Raw genomic sequence first — 23,310 nt, 5'->3', positions numbered from 1 at the left:
GAAGTTTCTTCCCTCCTTACATCATCAGAAGGGTTTTTTTCTAGTGTTTGAAGCCTTAAAAATAATCTTGCTCTATTGCAGCAGCTCTGTAGAACGCGAGACAAGAATCAGCAGAAGGCAGTAATGTTTAAAAGCATTTTAATGACATCGCACATATTTAACAGAGAGGGGTAAGGTCTACAGGTGCAGTTTCATACATCTGAGTCAGGCAGGAGGTTACTATACGCCCCCCGCAGCCCTGACCTCGCAAAGGATTTCATTCCTATTATGTTGTTTTTGATTGTGCAGTAGATGAATTAATTTTTTTTTCATTACAATACATACAGTGACAGAGAAATGCACACTATGTATCAAATAGCGGGATAATGTAGCAAAAAAGAAAATAATTATAATGCGTAGTGCTATAGCCAACAAGCAAGCAACCATATTTTTTCTTTTTTGAGTAACTTTACCTTTTTCCAGTAAATGCTTGAGTTCCACTTTCCACTTAACATTGATGCTATAGAGTGTTTATAATACATCTAGTTTTTCAATACTCTGTACTAGAATTATTTGAAACATATATTATGATGCAACTTAAGAAAAGTGACAAACAAAACAAACAAGGAAAGGAGGGAAAATGTAAAAGGATTTCTAGTCCTTTTGTACTGTATATAGCAACATTCTTACAGGTCAGAAGAATTTGGTAAGACCCACTGAAGGACACAAGACGAGCATGGCCCCAAGCGAATGTTAATCTACCTTCATATTTCTACAGCTTTAGAACCTGCGATTCTTAAAAGGCAAATCTGTCCGAACTGGGCGCAGCGACTAACTGAAGCGAATGGAATTTTTGCGAAAGTTTTGTTCGTCTGGAATTTTCTAACAATGGAATTGTTTTCGACGCGTCACTGTCTTGCTCCCCAAAAGCAAAGAGAGGATGCTGGGCACCCCCTCCAAGACAGCCTCACAAAATTGAGGAAAGTGTTTTAAATATCCACACCCTTCAACAACACACAATTACAAAAAAGAGTGATATTAATAATCAATAATTAAATTGTAAATTTCAAATTTAATGACAATAAAAACAGAACAGCTTAAAAAACACATCTGGTCCTCTGGAATTTTCCAAACTTGACTTGAAGGTGGAGCTCCCTGACATACAACACACCCTAGCTAAAAATCTTTACCTTTTTTTTTTAGTTATTTTTTAAACACTTTTTTTTAACATAATCTTTTTTTCCTTTAATGCAACTTTGGAACCCGATCAGAGGGACTTTAGGCACAGAGTGTGGTGTACTTGTTCTTGAGCTTGCATGCTGGAATATCACTCAAGGTGGACAGACACGAATGAGAAAAAGAAAAGCAAAGAAGGAAGAAAAAGAAAACAGAAATCATGAAAGATGGAGGGGGAGAGCGAGGGAACGGAATGTTTCCGTTACTATGGGAACAGGCCTCTACTGCTTCTTCTTGCTGAAGAGACTGAAGCGTTTCTCTTTGTCTTTCTCCTTGTCTTTCTCCCGCTTGCCCGGGCTGGACTCGGTCGTCAGGGTGACTGTTGCCGGGAGCGTTTGGGCACGGCTGGAGACCGGAGTGCTCTGGTTGCTTGGGGTGATTTCTGACTTCTCAGAGGCGGAGGAGCCGGTGGTCGCATTCTGAATGGCCTGGATCCATGTGTTCATCTCCTCCTGCAGAAAGATAGATTTATAACTTTATTGTCCATTTCTGGATTTGACATTGGCTTCACGACGGCTGTATCACAGAACAATACATAAAACACAAAAAAGGTCAATTTCTAGTTAGCAAGTGCTAGAGGTACATTGACCAAATGAATCAAGAATCCATCAAGGAAACTGGTCGTGGGATAAAACAGTTTAAAATTATAATTTAAAACACTAAAAAATAAATCTATGTTCAATAATAACTTGTTAAATAATTCTATGTGCTATTATTGTTATGCCCAAGAATGAGCCAGACGCAGATAGCAAGCATATATCGGTCATCTGGCTCGATAAGGTCGCCACCCCGCTGACTGTTTGCCACTGCTGATCCACTCTCGGACCACCCAGATTACTGTCCTGCATACAAGCCCTGACTAGTTTTTAATCTCCTCAAACAGATTTTAATACACAGAGCCTTTTATTTTGGAAAATACACTACGACAAATATTACAAACAGCTGAGAGAAAAAAGGCCTGATATAGAACGATTTTATAGAAAATGTTGTTGCTGACACTGTAAAATAATTTACTAAACTAATTTACAAAATATAACTAAAGAAAAGCAGGAAGGAAAAATCTGTAAATTGGGCTGTGAGTGAAAAATGAGCGATGATGAGTGGAAATTTGTCTAATACTCTGCTTAACCACTGGTGGGCCGCCCGGAAAACACTGAGCAAAACACCAGTGGACCACCAGCTCTGCCATCAGCGAGCCGACAGTGGTTCACTATCCTCTTGCTATCAGGGGAATTGCTGCTTGTTTAGCCTTTTCGCTTAGCCTTTGCGGCGAACGAGGATATGAATTAAAAAGTAGCTTAAACTAACAGTCCCACGCACAAAGATAGGTTTACCTGCTTAGATTTTTTCCCTAAATTTGTGTCAGTGAAGCTTCAATGAGCCAGAATGAACCTGCTTGGTAGTGAGTAAAGCAGTCAAGGCCTTCTCACTAAGCTAGCAACTAGTGCTAGCATCTACTGCTAACAAAGATACTGAAACAAAATTAGCTCAAACTAACAGCTTTACTTACAAAATCACTGGTTTACCTGCTCAGATTTGAGTCTTTATTCTCTAAACTTGTGCAGTGAAGCTTCAGTGAGTCAGAAGGAACCTGTGCTGTGGCGTCTGAAGCTGTAGCATGCTAAGCTAATGCAGTAGAATGCTACCTGGTACTAGAACAGCTCTATACCATATATGACAGTTTATTAGATAAATGGAGAATAGAAATTTGGCACTGATGTAATTATTCTGTTGATTTTCTAAGTGAAAATAAGTGAGCACATTTCTGCATATTTTAATGTACAATTACTGTTTATTTGCTGAACGTAACATAATAAGAAACATAAATTATGGCCGGTGCAAAAGTTATGGCATATTTTGTTTTTCTAATATGTTAAAATTGTGCACTAAAATTAGCAGAAAATGCCATATTTTAGTATGCTCTCTGAATATGTGTTAACTTCTTTTCACTTCAAGAAAATCCAACAAAACATGTAATTTGACTGGGGTGTCCAAACTGTATATATGCTTGGAATTAATGTTAAGTGGAATCTTACAGGTTTTAGCAATAAATCATTTGACTGACAGTCCTCAAAACCTATCCCACGTTTACACTGTTAGATATTTGTCCATCATGCTGCCTTACAGAGTGCTTCATTTGATGAGCAGTTTGTCTGTTAAAATGACTAAACTGTCATAGAGTTGGTCTCAACCAAACAGACTATGTACAAGATTAAAACTCAAATCAGTTAATTAATCAAGCCTTCAAAATTCATGCTGAATTCTACAGTTAAATTTAATCTTGCTCTTTTTTCAGCCACATGGGGGCACTGTTGAGCAATCTGTTTGAAAAAACTGCACGCTGCATGACGTGGGCATTCACAAAATGTGACTTACATCGTCTTTGGCTTGGAAGAGATACTCGTTTCCATCTGTCACTCTATAAAGAAGAAAAGAACAATCAGGGTTCTGGACTCTGAAAACAACATTCCAAACATGGACTCAGGACTGCCAAGTAATTCAACTCTAATCTCTCTGCTTACCTCAGCTTGAAAACATGCTTCTTCTTCTTGTAGTCGACGGCGACCTCGCAGGCGGCGTCCTTCAGGCTGACAGGGATTTCGTTGTGATATGGGATTCCCTGTCCAGCATTCTTATTGTCTTTGTAGAAGCCCATCTCCTGGTTGTTGATTACACAGTAGACGTTATGCCAGGATCTGTAGGAAAAGGCACAAAGTAGAACATAGCAGGTGAAATCCGGGTCAGTATAGGAGCAGATTCATGGGTGATAGTAACCTTATGACAATATTTGCATAGTGGATTATGAGATCCAAGGCCAGCTATGAACCATTCCCATGATTTAGATGTTACAATTACATTACAGTACAGAGGACGCCAGAGTATTTTCAGTGCCACTTTTGGGGGATCATTTACAGGTTTAGGGTATGTTTCTAATGATGTAACTTGGTCGTCTCAAATACATAATCCAGACTTTTGATCAGTGCCTCATATGGTTACTGAGACAAGAATGAGGCCAAGTGGTCTAACATTCATCTCTAACATCTGTCTATAATCATCTATAACAGCTCACAGAGCTCTTACAGGTGTTTCAAGCACGGCTGAAAAGACAGAAGCATCTGCTGCAGTGAAAAGCCTATTTGGATTCGAACTGGATCTTGTCTGTGTTGAGTTATTCTATTGACAGCCAAAACAGCTGGAATTCATTTTTACATGACCATTTTTAACCTCTTTTAAACCACTAGAATTAAGGATGCTGCTGTTACTGTGCCTTTAAGACTGATATATGTAAATGATCTCTGTTCTGATTGGCTATCTTTCATACAGCCCAATTTAAAAAGTGGCTTTTGTCCTCATAACTGAACTGAAATATACTGGACTGTAAAGGCTTCATTTTGAAACTTTAACAATGTTTAAATTCACATTTTGTTAAAACAAAAAAGGAAAATTTGGTCTTCCATGATATGGGCCTCACAACATGTCAAAAAAGTAGCTATGGGTGGTACAGTACCTGTTAGAGGCCTTCTTATTGTGTCCCTCCCACTCATGCTTGCGGTGCAGGAAGCCCTCCAGCTGAGCGGAGGGTGACTCCTGGCTCTTGGCCGGCAGGGTGGACGACTGGCTGCCCTTGGCGCGTCTGCCTGAGGTCGGGGACGGGATGGGGCTGGGCTCTTTAGAGCTGCGTTCAGGCACGCCGTTCACAATCTCTCCATCCACTCCCTCCTGATAGGGAAAGAAAACAAAGGAAGCTCATAAGTTGGCTACAAACAAGTATTACACTGCACAGAATCACTGAAAATCAATTTCTGAAATAAGATCCAGCAAAAAACAACAAACCTGAGCGGGGTCTCCAATATTACAGCCATGTTATCAGTTTCTGGCTTTTTGTAGATTAACTGAGAGATATATATTACAGGCAAATACACAGAAAAAAGCCACTCTGTAGAGTTTATAGAACCTCTCACAGACGCCTCCATACAGGATGCAAATCCAATTACGTTCTATGTTATAGTCATATATAATAATATAACATTAGGTTGATATAGCATGGGCATTTATACAAACGTAATCAAGTTATACCCATAATACCAAACTGCGAATGTAAGTAAAACATTTTTTGGCTTATATCCAAACACTAAACATTTTAATCCCTTTTAATTCTGGAAACAAGATTTAATTTAACTCATACAGCTCATAAACTGATAAAATAAAATGCGTTCTTCACTGCAGATCTTTGCCTCTGTAGATACAAGCTCATATTTCCTATACGCATCTAAAAGCTCAATCAGAGCACTATGCCTACACACATTTGATGAATTAAGCAATGCTCTGTAAAATACTCAGACAGCTCCAATTTAGGTAGTTAACATGTATAACATAAAGACCCTATTTAAAATAAGAGCATGATTTAGTTTACTGTTTTCTATAGGCCTGAGTCCTCTTTTGTGAAGTACAATGGACCGCCATGTGTTTAGAGTGCAGGATCAGTAACTTACCCGAGGGGATTCCTGGTCTGATGGCAGTCCGTTCTGGGCAATCTGCTCTCCTTCTCTGTGGAGAAAGAAGGTGCTTTTAGTGAACTAACATATAAATAAGTGTACATCCAACTAGCACATATAACCATGTAAAACATCTAATAAGCAAAAACCCAAACGAAAGCTCTACACAGATGGATGCCTTCTAAAAGTAAAGCGCTTCATTTGAAGAGCCTGGATAAATATAGATTACCTTTTTTATGTGGCAGTGGCTCCGTCAAAGCTCTGTAAACTCTATTAATGAGGCCAGGTTGCTGTGTGGTGTTTAGTGTGTGTTGGTGTGCTTACCTCTGCTGTTCCTGGATCTCCTGCGCTGGCTCTGGTGTCGGGGGTTTTCTCCTTCTTTCCTCTTCCTCTTGCTGTCTTCTCACTTCCAGTAACTCCATCTGAGCAAAGTGGAAAAAAAGGTCACCATCAACACACTCATGTCTGTAAACGTGAATAACTTCTCAAGTGTTTTTTAGATATCAACATGTTTCAAATCCCCCTTAAATTAGAAAAGATGAGCTTTCTACCCATATGTGTTTGTACAGTAATTAGAATGTACATATATAATAAAGGTAATAATAATCGTAGTATAATTGCTTGATTAATTATAAATGTATAGTGTAATAAAGAGATGACTAGGTTTAGGAAAAAAAGCTGCCAATGGGTCAAAGCTTCCATTCCTCACTCCTTTAACTAAGGAATAAGTCAGCAAATTCCACTGTTTTCCATGTATTCACTGAATGATGAGCCTTAGGATGTAATAAGTCTGGGATTTTAAGGGGTGAATAATCTGGTTGATTTTTTTTTTAAAGTTAAGATGTAAGATGGCTAAATATTAGCTTAAAATAAAAAGGCATTTTCTAGAATTGGTGATGAAGTCACAACTGTAAATCCTCCTATCACATAAGTGGAAGTGGAAGTGGAAGTCTCTCACTTCTGTTTTCTGTTAAGCATCCTTCTCTAATGCACACACATCTGAGTAGTGTCACACCCTGTCTACATGTATACTGATATTTTTGGACACGCAGTATTGTCTGTTTGTCTCATTTCTACTGAAAATGCTCTACAGAGTGGAGATTTTAAACCAAAACACAGTTCCCTGTGTTTTGTGTGGACTGGTTACTATGTCCATGTACCTGGACTTTGTGTATATGACATGGCTAATGCCTGGGTTGTTTCTGCATGGTTGGTAATATCAGGTTTGATTTTATGTTTTTAGGCCTGTAATAGAATTTAACTGACAATCATCTGGCATATTAATAACTGCAACTATTAAAATACAAATTTAAATTGGCTGATCAGTTATCTTGCGTCCCAGCTGTCACTACTTATTCACTCCCGACTGACGACAAAAAAAGCACAAGTTCAATTAAACAAATATTACTGACTGCTGCCCTCCGTCTTCGCAGCAGTCAGGAGTTAAAACTTTTGTTTTTGTCGTGAGGCTCATGATGTTGAATTATGTTATAACTTTGACAGGCCTAAATATTTTGTGCAGTACACATGCTCATAACGATCCTTTTGAGGTGTCTGACATCTGATTTTGTGTTGTATTATCAACACCCAAATCATTTGTAAGGGAATTTTTTTGGGAAACAGAGAGAAGTCAGCCACTTAGTAACCTCTCTCTCTTTCTCTCCCTCCCTCTCTGTCTGTCTCACCGTAGTCAGCCTCTCCAGAGCGGAGAAGCGCTCCTCCCAGGTAGCGGCTGACTTCTCGAACGCCTCGTGTCTCTTGATCAGTTTCTCCACCTCATCCACGCTCTGTCCCACCTCTCTGCTGGACAGGTACGGCTCCTGCCCCAGCAGCCATGCCTCGGCCACCCCCGCATCCCGCGAAAACTGGTGCACTTCCAAAACTACACACATGCGAACACACACACACACACACACACACAGATGAGAGAAGGGAAGTGAGTGCCAAAGTGAACACACACAAACATCCTCTTTCACTCTGAACAGCTTCTCCTGTGTTTCATATCAGAAATGAGTGAGCAACAGCTGCAGAAAGCCCCAAAGTCAATGACCACTTTTAATTTTACTTTTTAGTTTAACATTTCTTTTTGCATCATATGTAGTTATATATATATACACACACACACACACACATACATATATATATATATATATATATATATATATAGTTTTTTTATGTTTTTGCATTATCTGAAAACTCAGATGGTCTAAAATCACTTGGAATACAATTTGGTTATAGTGACTTCCATTACAAGTTAAATATGTTTTTTTTTCATACAGTATTTTAATATTCCATTCAGTTTTTGGAAACACTCAAAAAAAATAAAAATAAAAATAACATCACTCATTACCACTTTTCAAATATGAGGCATTTTTGATATTAATTTCAGCTTCTTCCATTGTTAATCATCTACAACCCTGTTCATCATTCTACACTAACAATACTGTCTGATATTTCTTCATTTTACAAATTAGTTTAAATCTGTGAAGCTGTAGACTTGTAGCATCATAGTAAAATTATAAAATAAAACTTTATACATTTATTTGCATCATTTCATTTAAATTGAAACCAGTTTTTCCAAACTTTATTTTAAGCTAATATCTACAAACCTGTTTTTCCAAAATAATAGTATAATAATGTTAAAAATAGATCAAATCAAATAGAGTACTGCGCAATAGTTTTGGGTACCTGAGAAAATGATTTTTAGAAAGCTATTTATCTGGTCAGTGAGCAATTTATTTGCTCAGGAATACAAATAACACTTAGAAAGTAAGACTTTATGTATGTCAATGAGTTTGTTTAACCATTTCCAAACCTCTCCTCATGGCAGACCAGTATTATTTGTAGTTATCATCCAGTACCTGGTTGATTAATCAATGCTTCATTACATTAAGTCAAATGTGCTGTTGATGGAATTTAACAATTCTGTGTGATTGCTGTGGGTATCAAGGAGAAATCAAAGTTTATTCTTTGAAAAATTAGCTCACAAGATATTAACTACTTTTTTGTTGTTACATTTTTACTGTATCTATGTTTATTAGCTTTTATTTGAATGGTACATTATGTTAATGTTATATCTAATGTTATATGGTCTTTTTACAAGCACAAACATAATTAGTGCCAAGATCAATTATGTGCTTAGGCGTCTACGTTTTTGCACAGTATTGGATGCTGTTCTCTCCCATTATAGATCAGATATAATGTACAACGGATTTACAGCTTAATTAAACAGATATTGTAATGAAACCTTGATATAAATTAGTTTACTACAAGAGAATAAATGAGTGTAATTACTCAGTCTTAGCCACTCCCATCTGTCCTCCCATTTGTCAATCATGTCTTTCCTCTTGTCTGTCAACTGTAGCAATTTCTCCTTAATCTGCAGAGGCAGAAAAAATCAGTTATGAGAAATCAATTTAGAGCCTGAAAACATCCTAAAAATCAAATTCAATGACTTCATTAAGTGCAAATATGTAAATAACAATTCTCAATCACAGTTCATTTAGTGCAAACCTCCTCACCTCCTCTGAAGCGTAGTGTTTCCGTGCCAGCAGAGACTTGCCCAGCTCGATGCAGGCAGTAAAGCTGTCGTTACGGGCGTCTATCTCTGCTTTGATGCCCTGGTGGTTGTTCATGAGCAGCTCCACAGAGGAAACGTCCCTACAGAGAATCAGTTACACACAGTCAAGCAACGATACATTTTAGCCAACAAATGAAATGCGCATATAGACACACACACAAACTCACCTGGGCTTCTCCTGGGCCTCGATGAGGCGTATAACGTCCTCCATCCAGAGCATGAGGTCGCGCACCATGCTAAAAAAGCGGAACTTGTCTCCGGTGTCCAGCAGACGCGTCCTCCGGCCTTCGCAGGCTTCCAGAAGATTCCTCCAAGCATCCAACACTTCACTCTCCCTGCGCTGGATATCATCCGCTTTATCGCCGGCGTACGCCGACTGCAAACGCACCGCATCGTCCTGCAGCTGCCTCACCTACAGATACCAGCAGGTGCCGAGAGAGAGGTCTATGAGGACTGGGCTTTGAAGGAGTTGCTCCTTTAAAACGTTACTATAATGCTAATAAAGCTAAATAACACGTTTGATACTATTAAAGGGAAATTTCACTGATTTTTTAAATTGTTTTGCATCATTAAATACTTACGACATAAACAAAGTCATTCAGATTGTTTTGATGTGAAATGAGTCATTCTAGAGAAATCTGTCGTCATATTTGTTCACAGTGGTGATAGGAACCAGACATCTGAAGCATTTAATGCCTCTATCAGCCAAATTACAGGAAGTTGTTGCATGAAATGGTTGTGAATACATTGTCTGATGACTAAGACATTGTTTTACGACATTTAAAGCAGTAAGGTTTTAGCCTAAAACATATTTTAGAAGCACATTCATAGTGGAGAGGAACATGCAGTACCCAAAGAAAACTTATTTTTTTCAGATTTAGCACTGTTACAGCAAATAGAATGGCTAGTTTGCATTGTAGCCATCATAGGAACCCCTGGTTCCTATCACCACCACTCTACAGAATTCTGAGTTGGTCAGTTTCTTCATAATGCACCACTTTACATTAAAACACCTGGAATGACTGTGACTTTTATCTCAATGATTCAATTACGAAAAGATTTAGAAAAATCAAAATTCCCCTTTTAAACTAATACATGTGAGCTTACAAACCTGTGTCCCTAGTGCCTGTATGTCATGTTCAAAGGTGGTGTGCATCCTCTGAAGTGTCTCCACTGTGTTCTGGTCTCGGCCCAGCTCTTCAGGAAGCATCTTATGTTTGTCCAGGATGCGGCTCAGGATCTCCTTTGCGTCGTGGTAGAATTTATGAAGCTCGTAGGAAGCAGCCAGAATCTGTGTGCGAGTGTCAATCAGTTCCAGAAGATCCGCCCATGCCTCGTTAAGTCCGTCCTTCCACTCGGCAACGGTTGCCGCGTCAGCATGGCCAGCGTTGATGAGCTCGTCGGCCATTCGGTTCACAGCATCCACGCGCTCCTGACCGATGTTGCCGGTGTCTCGGGCGAACTCACGGAAGCGCTCCTGCAGCATCTGGATACAGGAAAGAGAAACGGAAGTCAGGAGCTGCAAACAGTGAGCGCTTATCTAACCATCTAAATCATCTAAACTTCAGGAGTCCGTCTCACGAAGCAGGATTCTTGCTTATCCTGCTAACTTTGTTTCACAACTATAGATCTTTTTTTTAACCAGGCTGCATCACCATGGCAACTCATGCTAGACTGTTACAGGGCAGGTTAAGTTCAGGATTCTGGATCAGCTCCTGAACCAATTAACGACTGCCTTCTGATGGATGTGTTCCTTTAATGGGGCTACTTTTTTCTGCTTTGTGACATTTGTGGCATCAATTACATGAAAAATAACTAATTAGTTTACATAGATATCAAGGTATGACCATTATAAATGCTTTACTTCACCAAACATGATTTCTTTTTGCTTCTTTGAAAAATCAGCAGCTTGACTCCTCCTTCATTTCATTTCATTGGCAGTTTGTAATTGACATCACACTTTCATGTGCACATGCACAAGGAATATTCACTGCCTGAGTGTCTAAACCTACAATAAGAGAGAAAACTGTGGTTGTGAAACAACAGCTGCATTTGTTTTGTAGCTGAAACAGGAAGCCAGGTTAAATAGAAGCAACAGTATTAAACAGAATAAACAGAATCCATAGTCTCAAAATAGTAAGTCCCAGATCAAACCATTCGACCTAGTAGCCCTGTATGGGGTCTCTTACTAGATGGGTTCTCTTAGATATGACCCTTTCATAAAAATGTATTAATAAACCACTAAAGAAAAAAACAGCACTAACTCAAGTGGGAACAGGTACATCTTCAGGAACTTTATGATATCAAGAAACATGAATCACTATAATTATTACACAATTCGTAGTTGCACCTATACGATACTGTATCAGTATCAATGCCAGTATTGGCACCTAAATACAACATCAGTATCAGCAATAGACTATTATTAATCTGGGTAATTGGCAGCCACCAGTCACCCAGAGAAGTACAGTACCCACTACTACTGGATCTGGACTCATGTCTGAGTCAAGCAGTAGTAGAATTAATATTGCAAAATGTCTACCGCCAGTTTTTTTGTGGGGAGGACATAATAGTGAGCGATATCAGTTGAAATTCTTACTGATGTATTTGCCACCAATAAGTGCAAATAGCGCAGTGTACAAACAGTGCAAAACGCGCCAACAGTAACCTTTTACCTGAACGGCTCCTGCTTTGTATTCAGTTACAGTCTGAGTTAACACTGTTGTTTTATAATGACACAGATGACTGTTTTACTATGATAAAATACTTTTATAAGTGGAATTGTCCAATTATGAGGATTTATAGGCACCATTTGGCACTTTAGGTTAAATAGAGTTAGTACCAATATAGGTACATGGTATCGGCAGATACTTGAAGATAAGGTGTCGGTATCGGACAAGGTGGTTTCACTAGTGAGTATCTGAAATGTAATTGAATTAGATTTAATTCACTAGGACCTTTTCATAGCAGAAAAAGCACCCCTAATAGTTAAGGTCATGTGAGAAAGTGGCAGAAAACAGGAAAGCAAGAGAACCAAACACAGAAAGGAACCAAGACTCAAAAGGGCAACCCATCCTCCTCTATGCTGCACCGTATAGAGCAGTTATAATACAGGTAGGGCAATTTTATATGTTAGATTAAGACTGGAGTGCAATCAAATTTACAACCTTTAGCCCTTGTAGTAATGGCTCTAAGACGGTTTCCCAGCCGCACCACTCAAACCACAGCTTCCAGTACTAACTCACAGAACCTTAAGAAACCATTCAGGAGGCCACATCCCGAACTCTACAATCCCATCATGAACTTTCTGAGAGTAGATTACTGAATATGCTCATGTCTCTGCTCATCAAAGCCATGACTGATGCAGAGGAAGGCTCTGCTGATCCCTCCATCATCTATGCATATAAATAAACCTCTAATGCCTTAAACTGTATGGCAGCACAGCAGATGGCAGATTTATTGTTTATCGATGACAAAAGCTTGATTTAATTGCTGGCTCGATTTCAAGTCATAAATCTCTGACTCTTTAATTATTTGAAGTAAGTAGAATAAAAATGAAACATGACTGTTATGGATCAGACAAACATTCAGCATGATTAAAAAGAGAAAGACAGACAGACAGAGAGAAAGAGAGACAGACATAGAAAGAGTGAATGGAAGCTTTATTGGAAAGCAGCTTTTGCTTTGCAGTCTTACAGTCACATGTTCGTAGTCCTGGCCCAGCTCGTGCGATCCGGCCACCACCTCTCTCTCTGCGATCCACTGCTCCAGGTCATCCACCTCTCGGTTCAGCTGGAAGAGACGGAACCTTTCGTCCAGCTTTCCTCTCCTCTCCTCTGACAGGTCCTTCAGCCCTGCGTATAGCTTATCCACTTGAGACTGGCGCATCCCTATTCTTTCACTGCACAGCGAGGACACATCAACACAAAAACCATCAGAGCCTGAATGAGTTTGAGAAAGAATCCAGAATATATATATATATGTTGATCCAGACTCAGTCAGGCTCAGTGTGTATATATATATATATATATATATATATATATATATATGTGTGTATCAAATTTTGGGAATAATTAGAAGATAAGCTGTAATGATCTATTTATTGGGGTTCAATCCCCACCCTACACTATACCAATAAGAGTCCTTGGGCAAGACTCCTAACACTACCTTTGCCTACCTGTGTAAAATGATCAAACTGTTAGTCACTTTGAATAAGAGCGTCATAGATATATAATAATATTCAATAAAGTGTCTGTCATTTTTGGTGAAAAAAAATACTATACTTAAAAATTCCTAAAACGAAAGGCCTCCCAAGTAGCACTAGTTCAAATTCAGCACCTGGGAGTCCAAGAAAGCTTAATTTCTAAATGATTACCTCGTCAAAGTGACTCCTAAAGGGAGCCTTAGTGAGATCGGGTACTGTACCTCTCTGGGTGATTGGCGGCCACCAAGCCACGACTGGTCTTGGACAGTTGGTGGACGGTCTCAGCATAGTCCTCCACCGCCTGCTCCAAGATCTGATGTTTCTTCAGCATGGTCACCGAGCTTTGTTCATCCTGAGAGAGAAACAAGAGGGACCATCGTAAAGGAACGTTCAATAAAAGGACTGTTTGGAGGTGGTTAAAGCACAATACTAAATTCTCAACACCACCACCAAAACTACACAAACATTCAAAAGTTTGGAATCAATTATGATATATAAGGCCTTAAATCAAGCACATTTTGGTGCCTTTGTTTAATATTTCATGTCCATAAGACATAAAAAAAGAATTTCTTAAATGAGAGACGATGTGCTTTAGGTATGTATTCATAGTAACGTTTCCAGACAAGAAGTTGATACATTGGCTCAGTGAATCACTAAATATTTCAGTTCACAGCTCCAGCCCACAAGCTACCTAGTCCATTCCAACACACCTTAGCCTTCTCCTCAGACATCATATAGAGCTCCTGCTCGCTCATCCAGGCCTCAGCCTCAGCCGCGTCGAAATAGTACTGCTGGGCCTTGTGGGCCTCCTCCAGCCGCTCATGCCTCTTCTCCGTTTCCTGGATAAGGAGGCTCCAGAGGGCCTGCAGGTCGTCTAGCCGCGCCCTGATGGCCTCCACGTTGGGGCTGTCCTCCTTTAGGATGCTCTGGCTGCGCTCGAAGATGTCATCACACCGTGGCTGGTGGCCTTGGATCTCCTTCTGCAGCGTCTATGGAAAACCAGCAGAGGGCACTCACGTTTACTATGCAACCAAGACAGCAATGATGTGTTGCACAATGAAAAGTGAGAGTGAAATGCATTACACTGTCCAGAGTGTCTTGGCATGTTTGCTGGGGTGTTTTAGGGTACACTGGCTTTGATAAATGAGCATGTTGTCTTTGTCGATTTGCAGTAGCTGAACTTAATAAAGACTGACGAAGATATTTTGAGGGAAATGTCACAATACATATCACTGTAAATATTCATGACAGTAACTAAAAAATAATTTAATATAATGTTGTAATATTATTTCAATGATTCAGTATTTTCATCATATGAATGCAGAGTTTACATAAACCTGAACATTCCAATTTTCATACCCGACGTCAGTGAGAGCAATAGTGGCTGCATGTTCAAACTAGTGAGTGTAAACACCATATGTACAGTGGAGGCTCTTCAGGGGAACTGGAGCTTTTTTTTTTACTACACTGATGCTTTTTTGCTGAAGGTGCTGAAGGTATCACTTTTAAAGCCATTTTAATAAGAGGGCTACAATCGTGGATTCCATCATAGCAACACACAGTGTGTGAGCAGCTGGGCTTCAGCCTAGAACTACAGATGGTCTACGGAAGGCTCAGACCAGGAAAACGCGTTAACAGTGTTAAAACAATTTGTGTCTTTAATAATTTAGTGTGTAGCACATTGATGATGCATTAACTTTGCCAGCCCTAGAATATATATCGACAGGCTGACAAAGAAAAGAAGCTCATTTATCAAAGAAGTTTATAAAAAGCTTTCTTACGAATGCAAAGCATTCATGACACACTATAGTTATTTTGTTGATTTTGTCATGTTACCTGGTTCTTCTTGATTAGCAGTTGAACAGTCTGTAAGTTGTGGCCATGGTCTGTTGAAGTAGCAATAGGCATTCTCTCCTCAACCCAGAGCTGTAGATAAAGGTAAGAACATCCAATTCAATATTGTATATTACCACAGACAGCTTCTCACAGGAGACTACAAAAATATCTCACATATACATTCATGAGGACTCCATGATATGGACAACATAGTAGTGCTGTGCTACATTACGTTGTTTTATACTGTGACTGAGAAACACCTTGCTAATCCAATAATAATTGGCAAAAAAATATGCTGTACACTCTTGTTCAACTCACAATCTCATCCTCCACATCGCGGTTGAACTGGTGGATCTCTCTGGAGGCCATGAGGAAGTTCTTCCTCTTCACCAGAGGATCCAGCAGCTCCTGGAACTTCTTCTCCACCACCGTTCGCCGTCTGTCCACCTCGTCCGTGTCCTTTCCCTCCTGCTGCAGCACGTGAGCCTGCGACTGCAGCTCCTCCACCTCCCTCTTACGCACCTCCACCTGGTTCTCCAACATCTGCGCACAACAAGAGAAGGATGGGAGCTTAGTTGTGTTTCAGAAGGAGAGCAGTGGCAACATTACATATGGCCACTGTGAGGTTAATAATTAGACGATTAACCTGAGATGATTCAAAATAGTCTAAAGTACTATTTGAATAGGATTAGTTTTACATGGGGGGATGAGTAATGTAATATTTACTGGTGTCTCTCTGTGATTTTGTCCCGCCTGAATCTACCATGTCAGTAATTTGTATGTGCTTCCTTATCAGCCAAAACCCCAGCAAATGTTATCTGCTATAAAACAAACTGTAGAAATGATTTCTTGTCTTATTAATCCAGTGCAAACTGTCCCTTTTCTACATTTTATGACATTATGCTGTGATGTTGACTGCTGCCTGTAAATTTCCAAGCTAGTGGCAATGTAAATGACTAGATTCACTTAAAACAGCAAGGTAGATGGTTAGGGTACAGGAAATCATGATAAAATGTAATGTTTGAACATGTTTTCTACTCATGAGCAGCTGAATGTCTTACTTTTCTGGTATGATGGCAACGTGTAAATCTAGTACCCCTCCCTTGTCTGTAATTTATACTCAGATTTCTTACCCAGAAACGGTTGTAATCATTACAGACGTCCTGTGGGAAAACTACATCACCCATACTGGCCATGTAAAATGACTTCCATCCTAATAGAAGGCTACTTCATTGTGTTTGTAATCAAGTCTATACAAAAGTCTCCATTGACTTTCTGCGCAAACTGCAAGCAATAAAATAAAAAAATAATACATTTTAAAAAATTGTAATTAAAAAAGCGTTTCCATCAAACTGACCTTTAGTGATTAAAAATGTTTCAGGTAATAACATAATTTTCTGTATCAAAAACAGTTGTTGCAGCTTTCAAAGTCTGAACAGCCTGGTCAAATTGAGTTTTGTTGATTATCTAAGTGAAAATACGTTCACACATATTCTACAGGGAACCCACTTAAACATGGATTTTTCCCTGCATATGTCAGTGCACAACTTCTATTTATTTTGTTTTTGTTTATTTATTAAGTTTAACATCAGATCCATTAGGTCTATTATATCCGTTACACATGAGATCACGTTTTTCTGTCCAATAGAGCTGTTTGAGAATTTTCCGTTTAGAAAGGCTGTAGCCTTTTCTTGGCGTCGTTCTTTGTAAGAGCTGAAAAAGTGTCAGCATTGCTTTTAAAAATGCCCTAAAAAAGAAACTTTGTCAACAGTGTTTTTCTAAAAAATCATTCAGAAGGAAACAGTCAATGTCAGTGTTTTTCTACTGTTGCATCGACATTTTCACTCATCCATCCACCCGTCATGCTGCCTTCAGATGCATCAAACTCCTTCTAACATCTTGCTATTCTTACCTGCTGTTTCTTCAGCAGGATGCTGACGCTGGTCAGGTCTTTGCCATAATCGTCTGACTGAATTTGTCCCTCCAGACCGGCCAGCCATTTGTCCAGGTCAGCACAGCTTTGCGTGAAAAGCTCGGCCTTATTGGCATCGAACAGGCACTGGGCTTTAGTCTGTGTGGTGGACTCCAGTTCCTGCCACTGCTGCTGCAGTACCGCCAGCTTCTCCTTTACCACAGACTCCGTCTCCGGCTTCTCAGACACCAACTGCATCCCATCCTGCAGAGAGATGGAGAAAAAAAAGAGTTTAGAGGAGGTTGAACATATGACTGATCTGTTATATCAAATAAAAAGAAGTGCATAATAGTTAACTATGTTTTGGTATTCATCACACTGAAAAAGCCTACATTCATATGCGTAGTACAATAAAACCTCTTATATAATCTTATAACGTACCTTCTCGATCTTGTCCAGCCACTCTTTGTTGGACTGTAATTCAGCCATGAAGGCCTGATGCTTGAGCCACTTGCTGTGTAGGTTCCTGGCCTCATCGTATGACATGTCCTGTGCTGTCAGCATCTTCTCATTTATCCACAGGGACAGCTTCAAACACACGACAGGAAAGGGAAAACACATTTAGAGGAAAAGACAAGGTGGAACTGTTTCACAGCTCATGCTGGGATGATGTTAATGGTCTTTTTGTCAGTGTACTCACTGTTAAGAGTACAAACTACATAAACAAAGCCCTGGGGGTTCCTACAGAGTTAGGAAGTTAAAGTGTACCTCCTGGCAGTCCTGCAGGAACTTCTGCAGGTCTCTGTTATCTTTCAGCCTCATCAGCAGCTCCACAGCTGCCTCACGGTTCTTCTTATGTCTGCAGGTCAAAGGTCAAAACTCATAAATCCAGCCAAACAACAGATTTTATTCATCACCACAACCCCTGGGAAACATGTCTAAATCAGATTATACACTGAAATTAAACCCTTTAATTATGCAGAAATTTGCAAAAAACACTGGAATCCCCTTTAAGTTGAGGGATATATTGAAGAATTTGTTCTCAAGCAAAATGTGTATTACCTAAAAGGGGAATATTTCAACATGTATCAGGTGCTATACCAAATTAGTCATTATATGCTAATGTTACTACAACACTAAAAATAATTGCAGTTAATCTACTTAAATGTAAATAACGTCCACATGAAAAAAACACAATCAATCAATGTAATTATTGCCAAAAGTAAAACTAACTAAGCAAGACTAACTTGTGTTGATCTAACATTTTATTCATGTGGAAATGATGTACACATTTAAAGTCAATTCAGTGCAACATTTTTTCAGTGTAGAATATTTGCTATAAAAAGAATTAATTCACATAAATTTAATACCTAAGTGCATTGATTTACACTGTTAAACCCTTTTCACAGCAGCCATAAAATGCAATTTCCACCTCTTTTGAAGGACACTGGATTTTCATCTTAAAGGTAAGCAAGCAGGCCAATTAAAGTGTTTTTACTGGGTTTAAAAGCTTTTTATTGGTGGCAGTGTTCATGTTTATTTTTTAAAAAGCGACAGTTTTATCTCTTTATAGCCAAGCAAGGGGTTCTCACCCACCCTTCACCCCTCTATGCTCACTAGCTGCTCAACAAATCACAATCAGCTAAAACTCAGCCAAAAGTGTCCTAGTTAATCTGACAACCTAGTTACAATAAAAAAAATGTATTTAATTTAAACTACTTAAGTCAATTTCTAAGAATGGCCACTAGGGGGCCTGTAGAAATCAGCTCCTACATTCTAAATGATCTGGATTGACTCATCTAAACCCAACTCTGTGTATTTATCTGTCCTTGTGTGTGTGTGTGTGTGTGTGTGTGTGTGTGTGTGTTTATTACCTGTCATCAATAGAAGTTGCTCTCTCTTGAATTCGCTCAGCATTGATGTTTCCATCACTGGCCAGTCTCCGGCCAGCTTCTACCACACTGTTGATCTTCTCCTCATTGGCATCCATTGTGGTCATAAAGTCCTCCTGCTTCTTAATGGCAGCCTCAGCTCCTTCTAGAGTGGTAGGCATCTCAGTATGGGCCAGCACGTACTCCTGATAGGAGGAGAGAAGATAAGAGGTTAGATAAGAGGTTAGAAACAAGACCCACTCTTGCTGCTAATGTATAAGAATTGAACAATATCATGCAGTGGAAACAACCTCAGCATCTTTTTATCATTAATTAATACTGTCTTTAATAGCCTATATTCTATCAACATCACATTGTGAATGCTTGTAGTGGTCTGCCACAGGTATTTGCCAGGTATTTCAGACATAATCACTGAAAACAGCATGTTTAGGATCCTACACTGCTAATATTAGCACTTATCAGCTTATAGGTTAAAGCTAACTAGGCAAACTTTCGCATTACCTGATTGTTGAGGAAGGCCTCAGCTTGTTTGGTGTCTCTGAGAAACAGCTGGTAGGCGTGGGACTGGGACAGGAGATTCTGTCTGTTCTCCCACATCTTGTGCAGCTCGTTCCAGCCGGTGTCCAGTGCCTGTAGCCTCTGCCTCAGGAACATATACTGGGCGTCTGTCTGGCCCTGGGTCACCATCTCTCCCATGTCCCGCATCTTCTGGTAGTCCTCCTCATAGTTGTCGATTTCGTTCTTGATGCCTTCATGCTGGGCCAGCAGCTTCTCGGCCTCCGCCAGCGTGTTGGGCATGTCTTCAGACGCGATGGCCGTCTGCGTGCGGGACAGCCAGGACTGGAAGTCGTCCAGCTCACGCAGGAACTGCTGCAGTTTGCTGGCCTCGCCCAGGGAGGCCTCCCGGTTGTGAAGCGTGGCCTTCATCTCCTCCCACACAGAGTCGATCTCGGCCAGTCGGCCCGTGATGGCCTTGGCCTGCTCGGGATGTTCTTCTGCAAGCCGCTCCGCCTCGCCCCGAAGATCGCCCAGCTTAGCCTCGATGGCAGCCAGATCGCGCTCCATACCTGTTAGCTTGCGCTGCAGAGCCATAACACCCGTCAGGTCATTACCCAGCTCCTGGGTGGACTCGATGACTTTGGTTTTCTCGCGGATCCATGACTTGGTCTCGTTGCAGTCCAGGTGGTAGTTCTGCACACCCAGAGCCGAGTTTAGAGACTCCTTCTTCTGGTCCACCAGGTCTCGGAACTGACTCCATCTACAGAGGAGCGTTGTAGAGACATTCAGGTAATCCATATTCTAACTTCTACAAGAGTTTGTATCTTAGTCAATGCTGTAACTCAACTGTTCCAACTGCATATATTTTGAATGCTCATATTTTTAACCCTTGTGTGGTGTTGGTGTGTTTGTTACTCAGTGGTCTGGTGGACCCACCAGATTAATGTTTTTTTAATTAATGTCAATACAGTCATAACAATTTATGGAAAAATACCAGATGTTTAAAATACATAAAATTAGTGGCCAGTGTAGGGTTCTCCTTTAGCAGCTGTAGCCAGTCAGCAGCCTGTCCATGTTGTCCACCCTCACACACATATACAAACACATACACACACAGACACACCCACTAACAGCAGGCCATGTAGGAGGAGAACAGAGTGAAGGACACAGCACCTCCACACTTTTATTCCCCGTGGGTTCAGCCCAACACCACATGTGTAATATAAATGTGTGGGGGGTGAACAGTGTGAAGACACTGAAAATGGGTTATTTTATATGTTCTTCACAGAAAATGAGCAAAAGGCAAGAATCTAAGGTTGAAATAATAATAAACCTCATCATTTTTTCTTTTGGTAAACATTGAAAATGGGTCCCACAGACCCCAACACCAGACAAGGGTTAAATGCACAACATACAATAACAAAGGAATATACATACATCATCAGAGGAGTTTTACATACAGTGCTGTATACGTAAGAAAGTTAGCCAGAGACGGAAATTAGTAGGACGGTCAGTAATAATATTTTGGAAAGAGTGTATGTTAGCTTCACAGAGAGCATCTTTGTGTTCAGTATTTCTGTATGGTATGGACATCTGTCATTGGTAAACAAAAATAAATTGGCAAGGATTATCAAAATGGCAGGGAAAATCATAGGCTGCCAGCAAAAATCATTAGAGGATCTCTATAACAGAGCTGTGCTCAGTAAGGCTATGATTATGATTAATGACCCAGAAAATCCTCTGAATTCTGAGTTTGAGCTGCTCCCCTCTGGGCGGCGCTACATAGTGCCCATGACAAATAAACAGGTCTATCAGGGAACTTTTTTTTCTAGTGCAGTCAAACTTAACAACAAATTGTATTAATACACACTAATGTACATCTTTATTGATGAGTGTTTCCTGTACATTGTATGTGTTTAGTGATTTGTTGTATATTGTGTGTGTTGTTTACTTTTAACTGGTTAACCAAAAACAATATTCCTGTGTTGGGGTGACAATATAGATCTAGTCTATTCTATTCTATTCTATTCCATTCTTAATAAACCAGAGACTGAGGTTTTATTAAGTATATATAGTTTAAATATACATGCCTTGCAAAAGCATTCAACCCCCTCGATTTTCTGAACTATAAATGATGATATTTTTTTAAACATTACTCTAGGAAAAAAATACGTGCTATGACACTAACATTTCAAAGCCAAATTACTTTTTTTTTGGAGAAATCTGAACAAAAAGAAAAACTGAAATATAATGCTTGCACATTTAAGATGTTCTTTCCAGAAAATGCTGCCAAATCTGAGAGATCTCAATACTTTTGCAAAGCGAAAATAAAAAATACACTAAAATGTTCAAAACCTAAATTTGGGGGGAAAAATGTTTTCATGTTATGTGCTCACGCTTGAATTTAAATGTTAGAACTTGCCTGGTATTGAGTTTGTCCTGTTGGGCCTTGATGTCCTTCTCGCTTGGGTGTCCACTGTGTATCAGTTGCCTGGCGATCTGGTTGACAACGGCAACGCGAGACGCTTGGTTATTCATCTCAGGCTCCAGGCTCTCGAACCTGGGACACAACAGACCATCATTTATTCACCCATTTAGTCCACCGAAATGTTAATAGGCATCCAGAGATACAGACAATAGTTTTAAAGAGAATAAGGAACTTATGCATTTTCCCTGGACTCACTGTAAGATTTATGTAAATGCACAATACAGCCAACTCCAGTGAATAACATCTGACAGCATGAGTCACTGTGAGGGTTGTAGTCTCAAAACACCACAGTCAGTGCATAAAGAAATGTGCATATGGTATCAATTGATTTGCTGTCTGACCACAGCAGAGCTGCAGAGCTGTGATTCTGGCCTCCTCATCTCTCTGTCTGACTCAGCAGGAACATCTGGTGCACTAAATGCTCCTAATCTGCCATTTCTGCTGTCCTCACCACACAAACCCAAACCATCCCCTCACAATGTAGCTTAGAAACTTTTGGACTGTGAATCTTCGTACCAGCTTCTAATGATCCTTAGAAGACTTTAAGGTTATTTGAAAGAACAGTGGCCTTCTGATCATAGCATTACATGTTAATTAGTGGTCATGCTACCCAAATAAGCTCCCTTGCAGAACTGCAAACTGACCTTTCCACACTCTAGCCATGATTTCGTTCTCTCATAGCGAGTGTTGTACAGTTGGACATGCTTTCCAGAACGTTGGCAAAAATCCTATCCAACCTTAAGAGAAACTGACCAATCGTTATATGGCACATTGTTTTTTCATTAGCATCTAAAGATTTACAGCTCTGCATATATTTATGTCAACAATACTGTAAAACTTTGTTTTGTTAATGTAACATAGTCTTACACTTCTGTTTTTTCTTTAAATGTTGGTATATTCGGCAAGTACGAAGGAAAAATGTCAGCAATTACCTTACAATATCTTCAGCTATGCTAGAGTAGCTAGTGCTGTGGGCTTAGCTAGCCCGCAACATTAAAACAGCTGAAGTCGGTGCACTTCCTGTTTAGCTTATCAACTACATGTGTTTCGAAAAATCTTGATTATGACGCAAAAAATAAACATCACTTCAAAATAAGAAAGAGTAGCATATAACATTTTGTTTACACCTACATTTACAGACAATTCTTCATTTCAAACAATATTTACTGTCGGCAAATGCCTTACATTA

General features: G+C 39.7%; 1 protein-coding gene across 3 annotated transcripts in view; it reads right to left on the bottom strand.

Annotated features, from left to right (window-relative positions):
• Positions 1-1,223: 1,223 nt before the first annotated feature.
• sptbn1 (spectrin, beta, non-erythrocytic 1) overlaps positions 1,224-23,310 on the bottom strand; it is a 114,556-nt gene continuing 92,469 nt past the window's right edge. For all 3 annotated transcript variants that reach the window (XM_036586202.1, XM_036586200.1, XM_036586201.1), the window contains 22 exons: positions 22,056-22,193; positions 19,637-20,393; positions 19,118-19,320; positions 18,012-18,102; positions 17,685-17,831; positions 17,244-17,507; positions 15,650-15,874; positions 15,332-15,421; positions 14,206-14,484; positions 13,717-13,847; positions 12,988-13,192; positions 10,403-10,777; positions 9,459-9,703; positions 9,233-9,371; positions 9,006-9,090; positions 7,397-7,593; positions 6,036-6,133; positions 5,709-5,763; positions 4,724-4,935; positions 3,738-3,911; positions 3,592-3,634; positions 1,224-1,667 (listed from right to left, as the gene is read on the bottom strand). In XM_036586202.1, coding sequence (XP_036442095.1) covers positions 1,437-1,667; positions 3,592-3,634; positions 3,738-3,911; positions 4,724-4,935; positions 5,709-5,763; positions 6,036-6,133; positions 7,397-7,593; positions 9,006-9,090; positions 9,233-9,371; positions 9,459-9,703; positions 10,403-10,777; positions 12,988-13,192; positions 13,717-13,847; positions 14,206-14,484; positions 15,332-15,421; positions 15,650-15,874; positions 17,244-17,507; positions 17,685-17,831; positions 18,012-18,102; positions 19,118-19,320; positions 19,637-20,393; positions 22,056-22,193 — 4,384 coding nt within the window. In that variant the 3' untranslated portion in view covers positions 1,224-1,436. The remainder of the gene's footprint in view (positions 1,668-3,591; positions 3,635-3,737; positions 3,912-4,723; positions 4,936-5,708; positions 5,764-6,035; positions 6,134-7,396; positions 7,594-9,005; positions 9,091-9,232; positions 9,372-9,458; positions 9,704-10,402; positions 10,778-12,987; positions 13,193-13,716; positions 13,848-14,205; positions 14,485-15,331; positions 15,422-15,649; positions 15,875-17,243; positions 17,508-17,684; positions 17,832-18,011; positions 18,103-19,117; positions 19,321-19,636; positions 20,394-22,055; positions 22,194-23,310) is intronic.

Source organism: Colossoma macropomum, unplaced genomic scaffold (genome assembly GCF_904425465.1).
Source record: "Colossoma macropomum unplaced genomic scaffold, Colossoma_macropomum, whole genome shotgun sequence".
NCBI classification, from domain to species: Eukaryota; Metazoa; Chordata; class Actinopteri; order Characiformes; family Serrasalmidae; genus Colossoma; species Colossoma macropomum.
The sequence above is the reverse complement of the archived record's forward strand: the minus strand, read 5'-3'. Positions and strand labels throughout refer to the sequence as shown.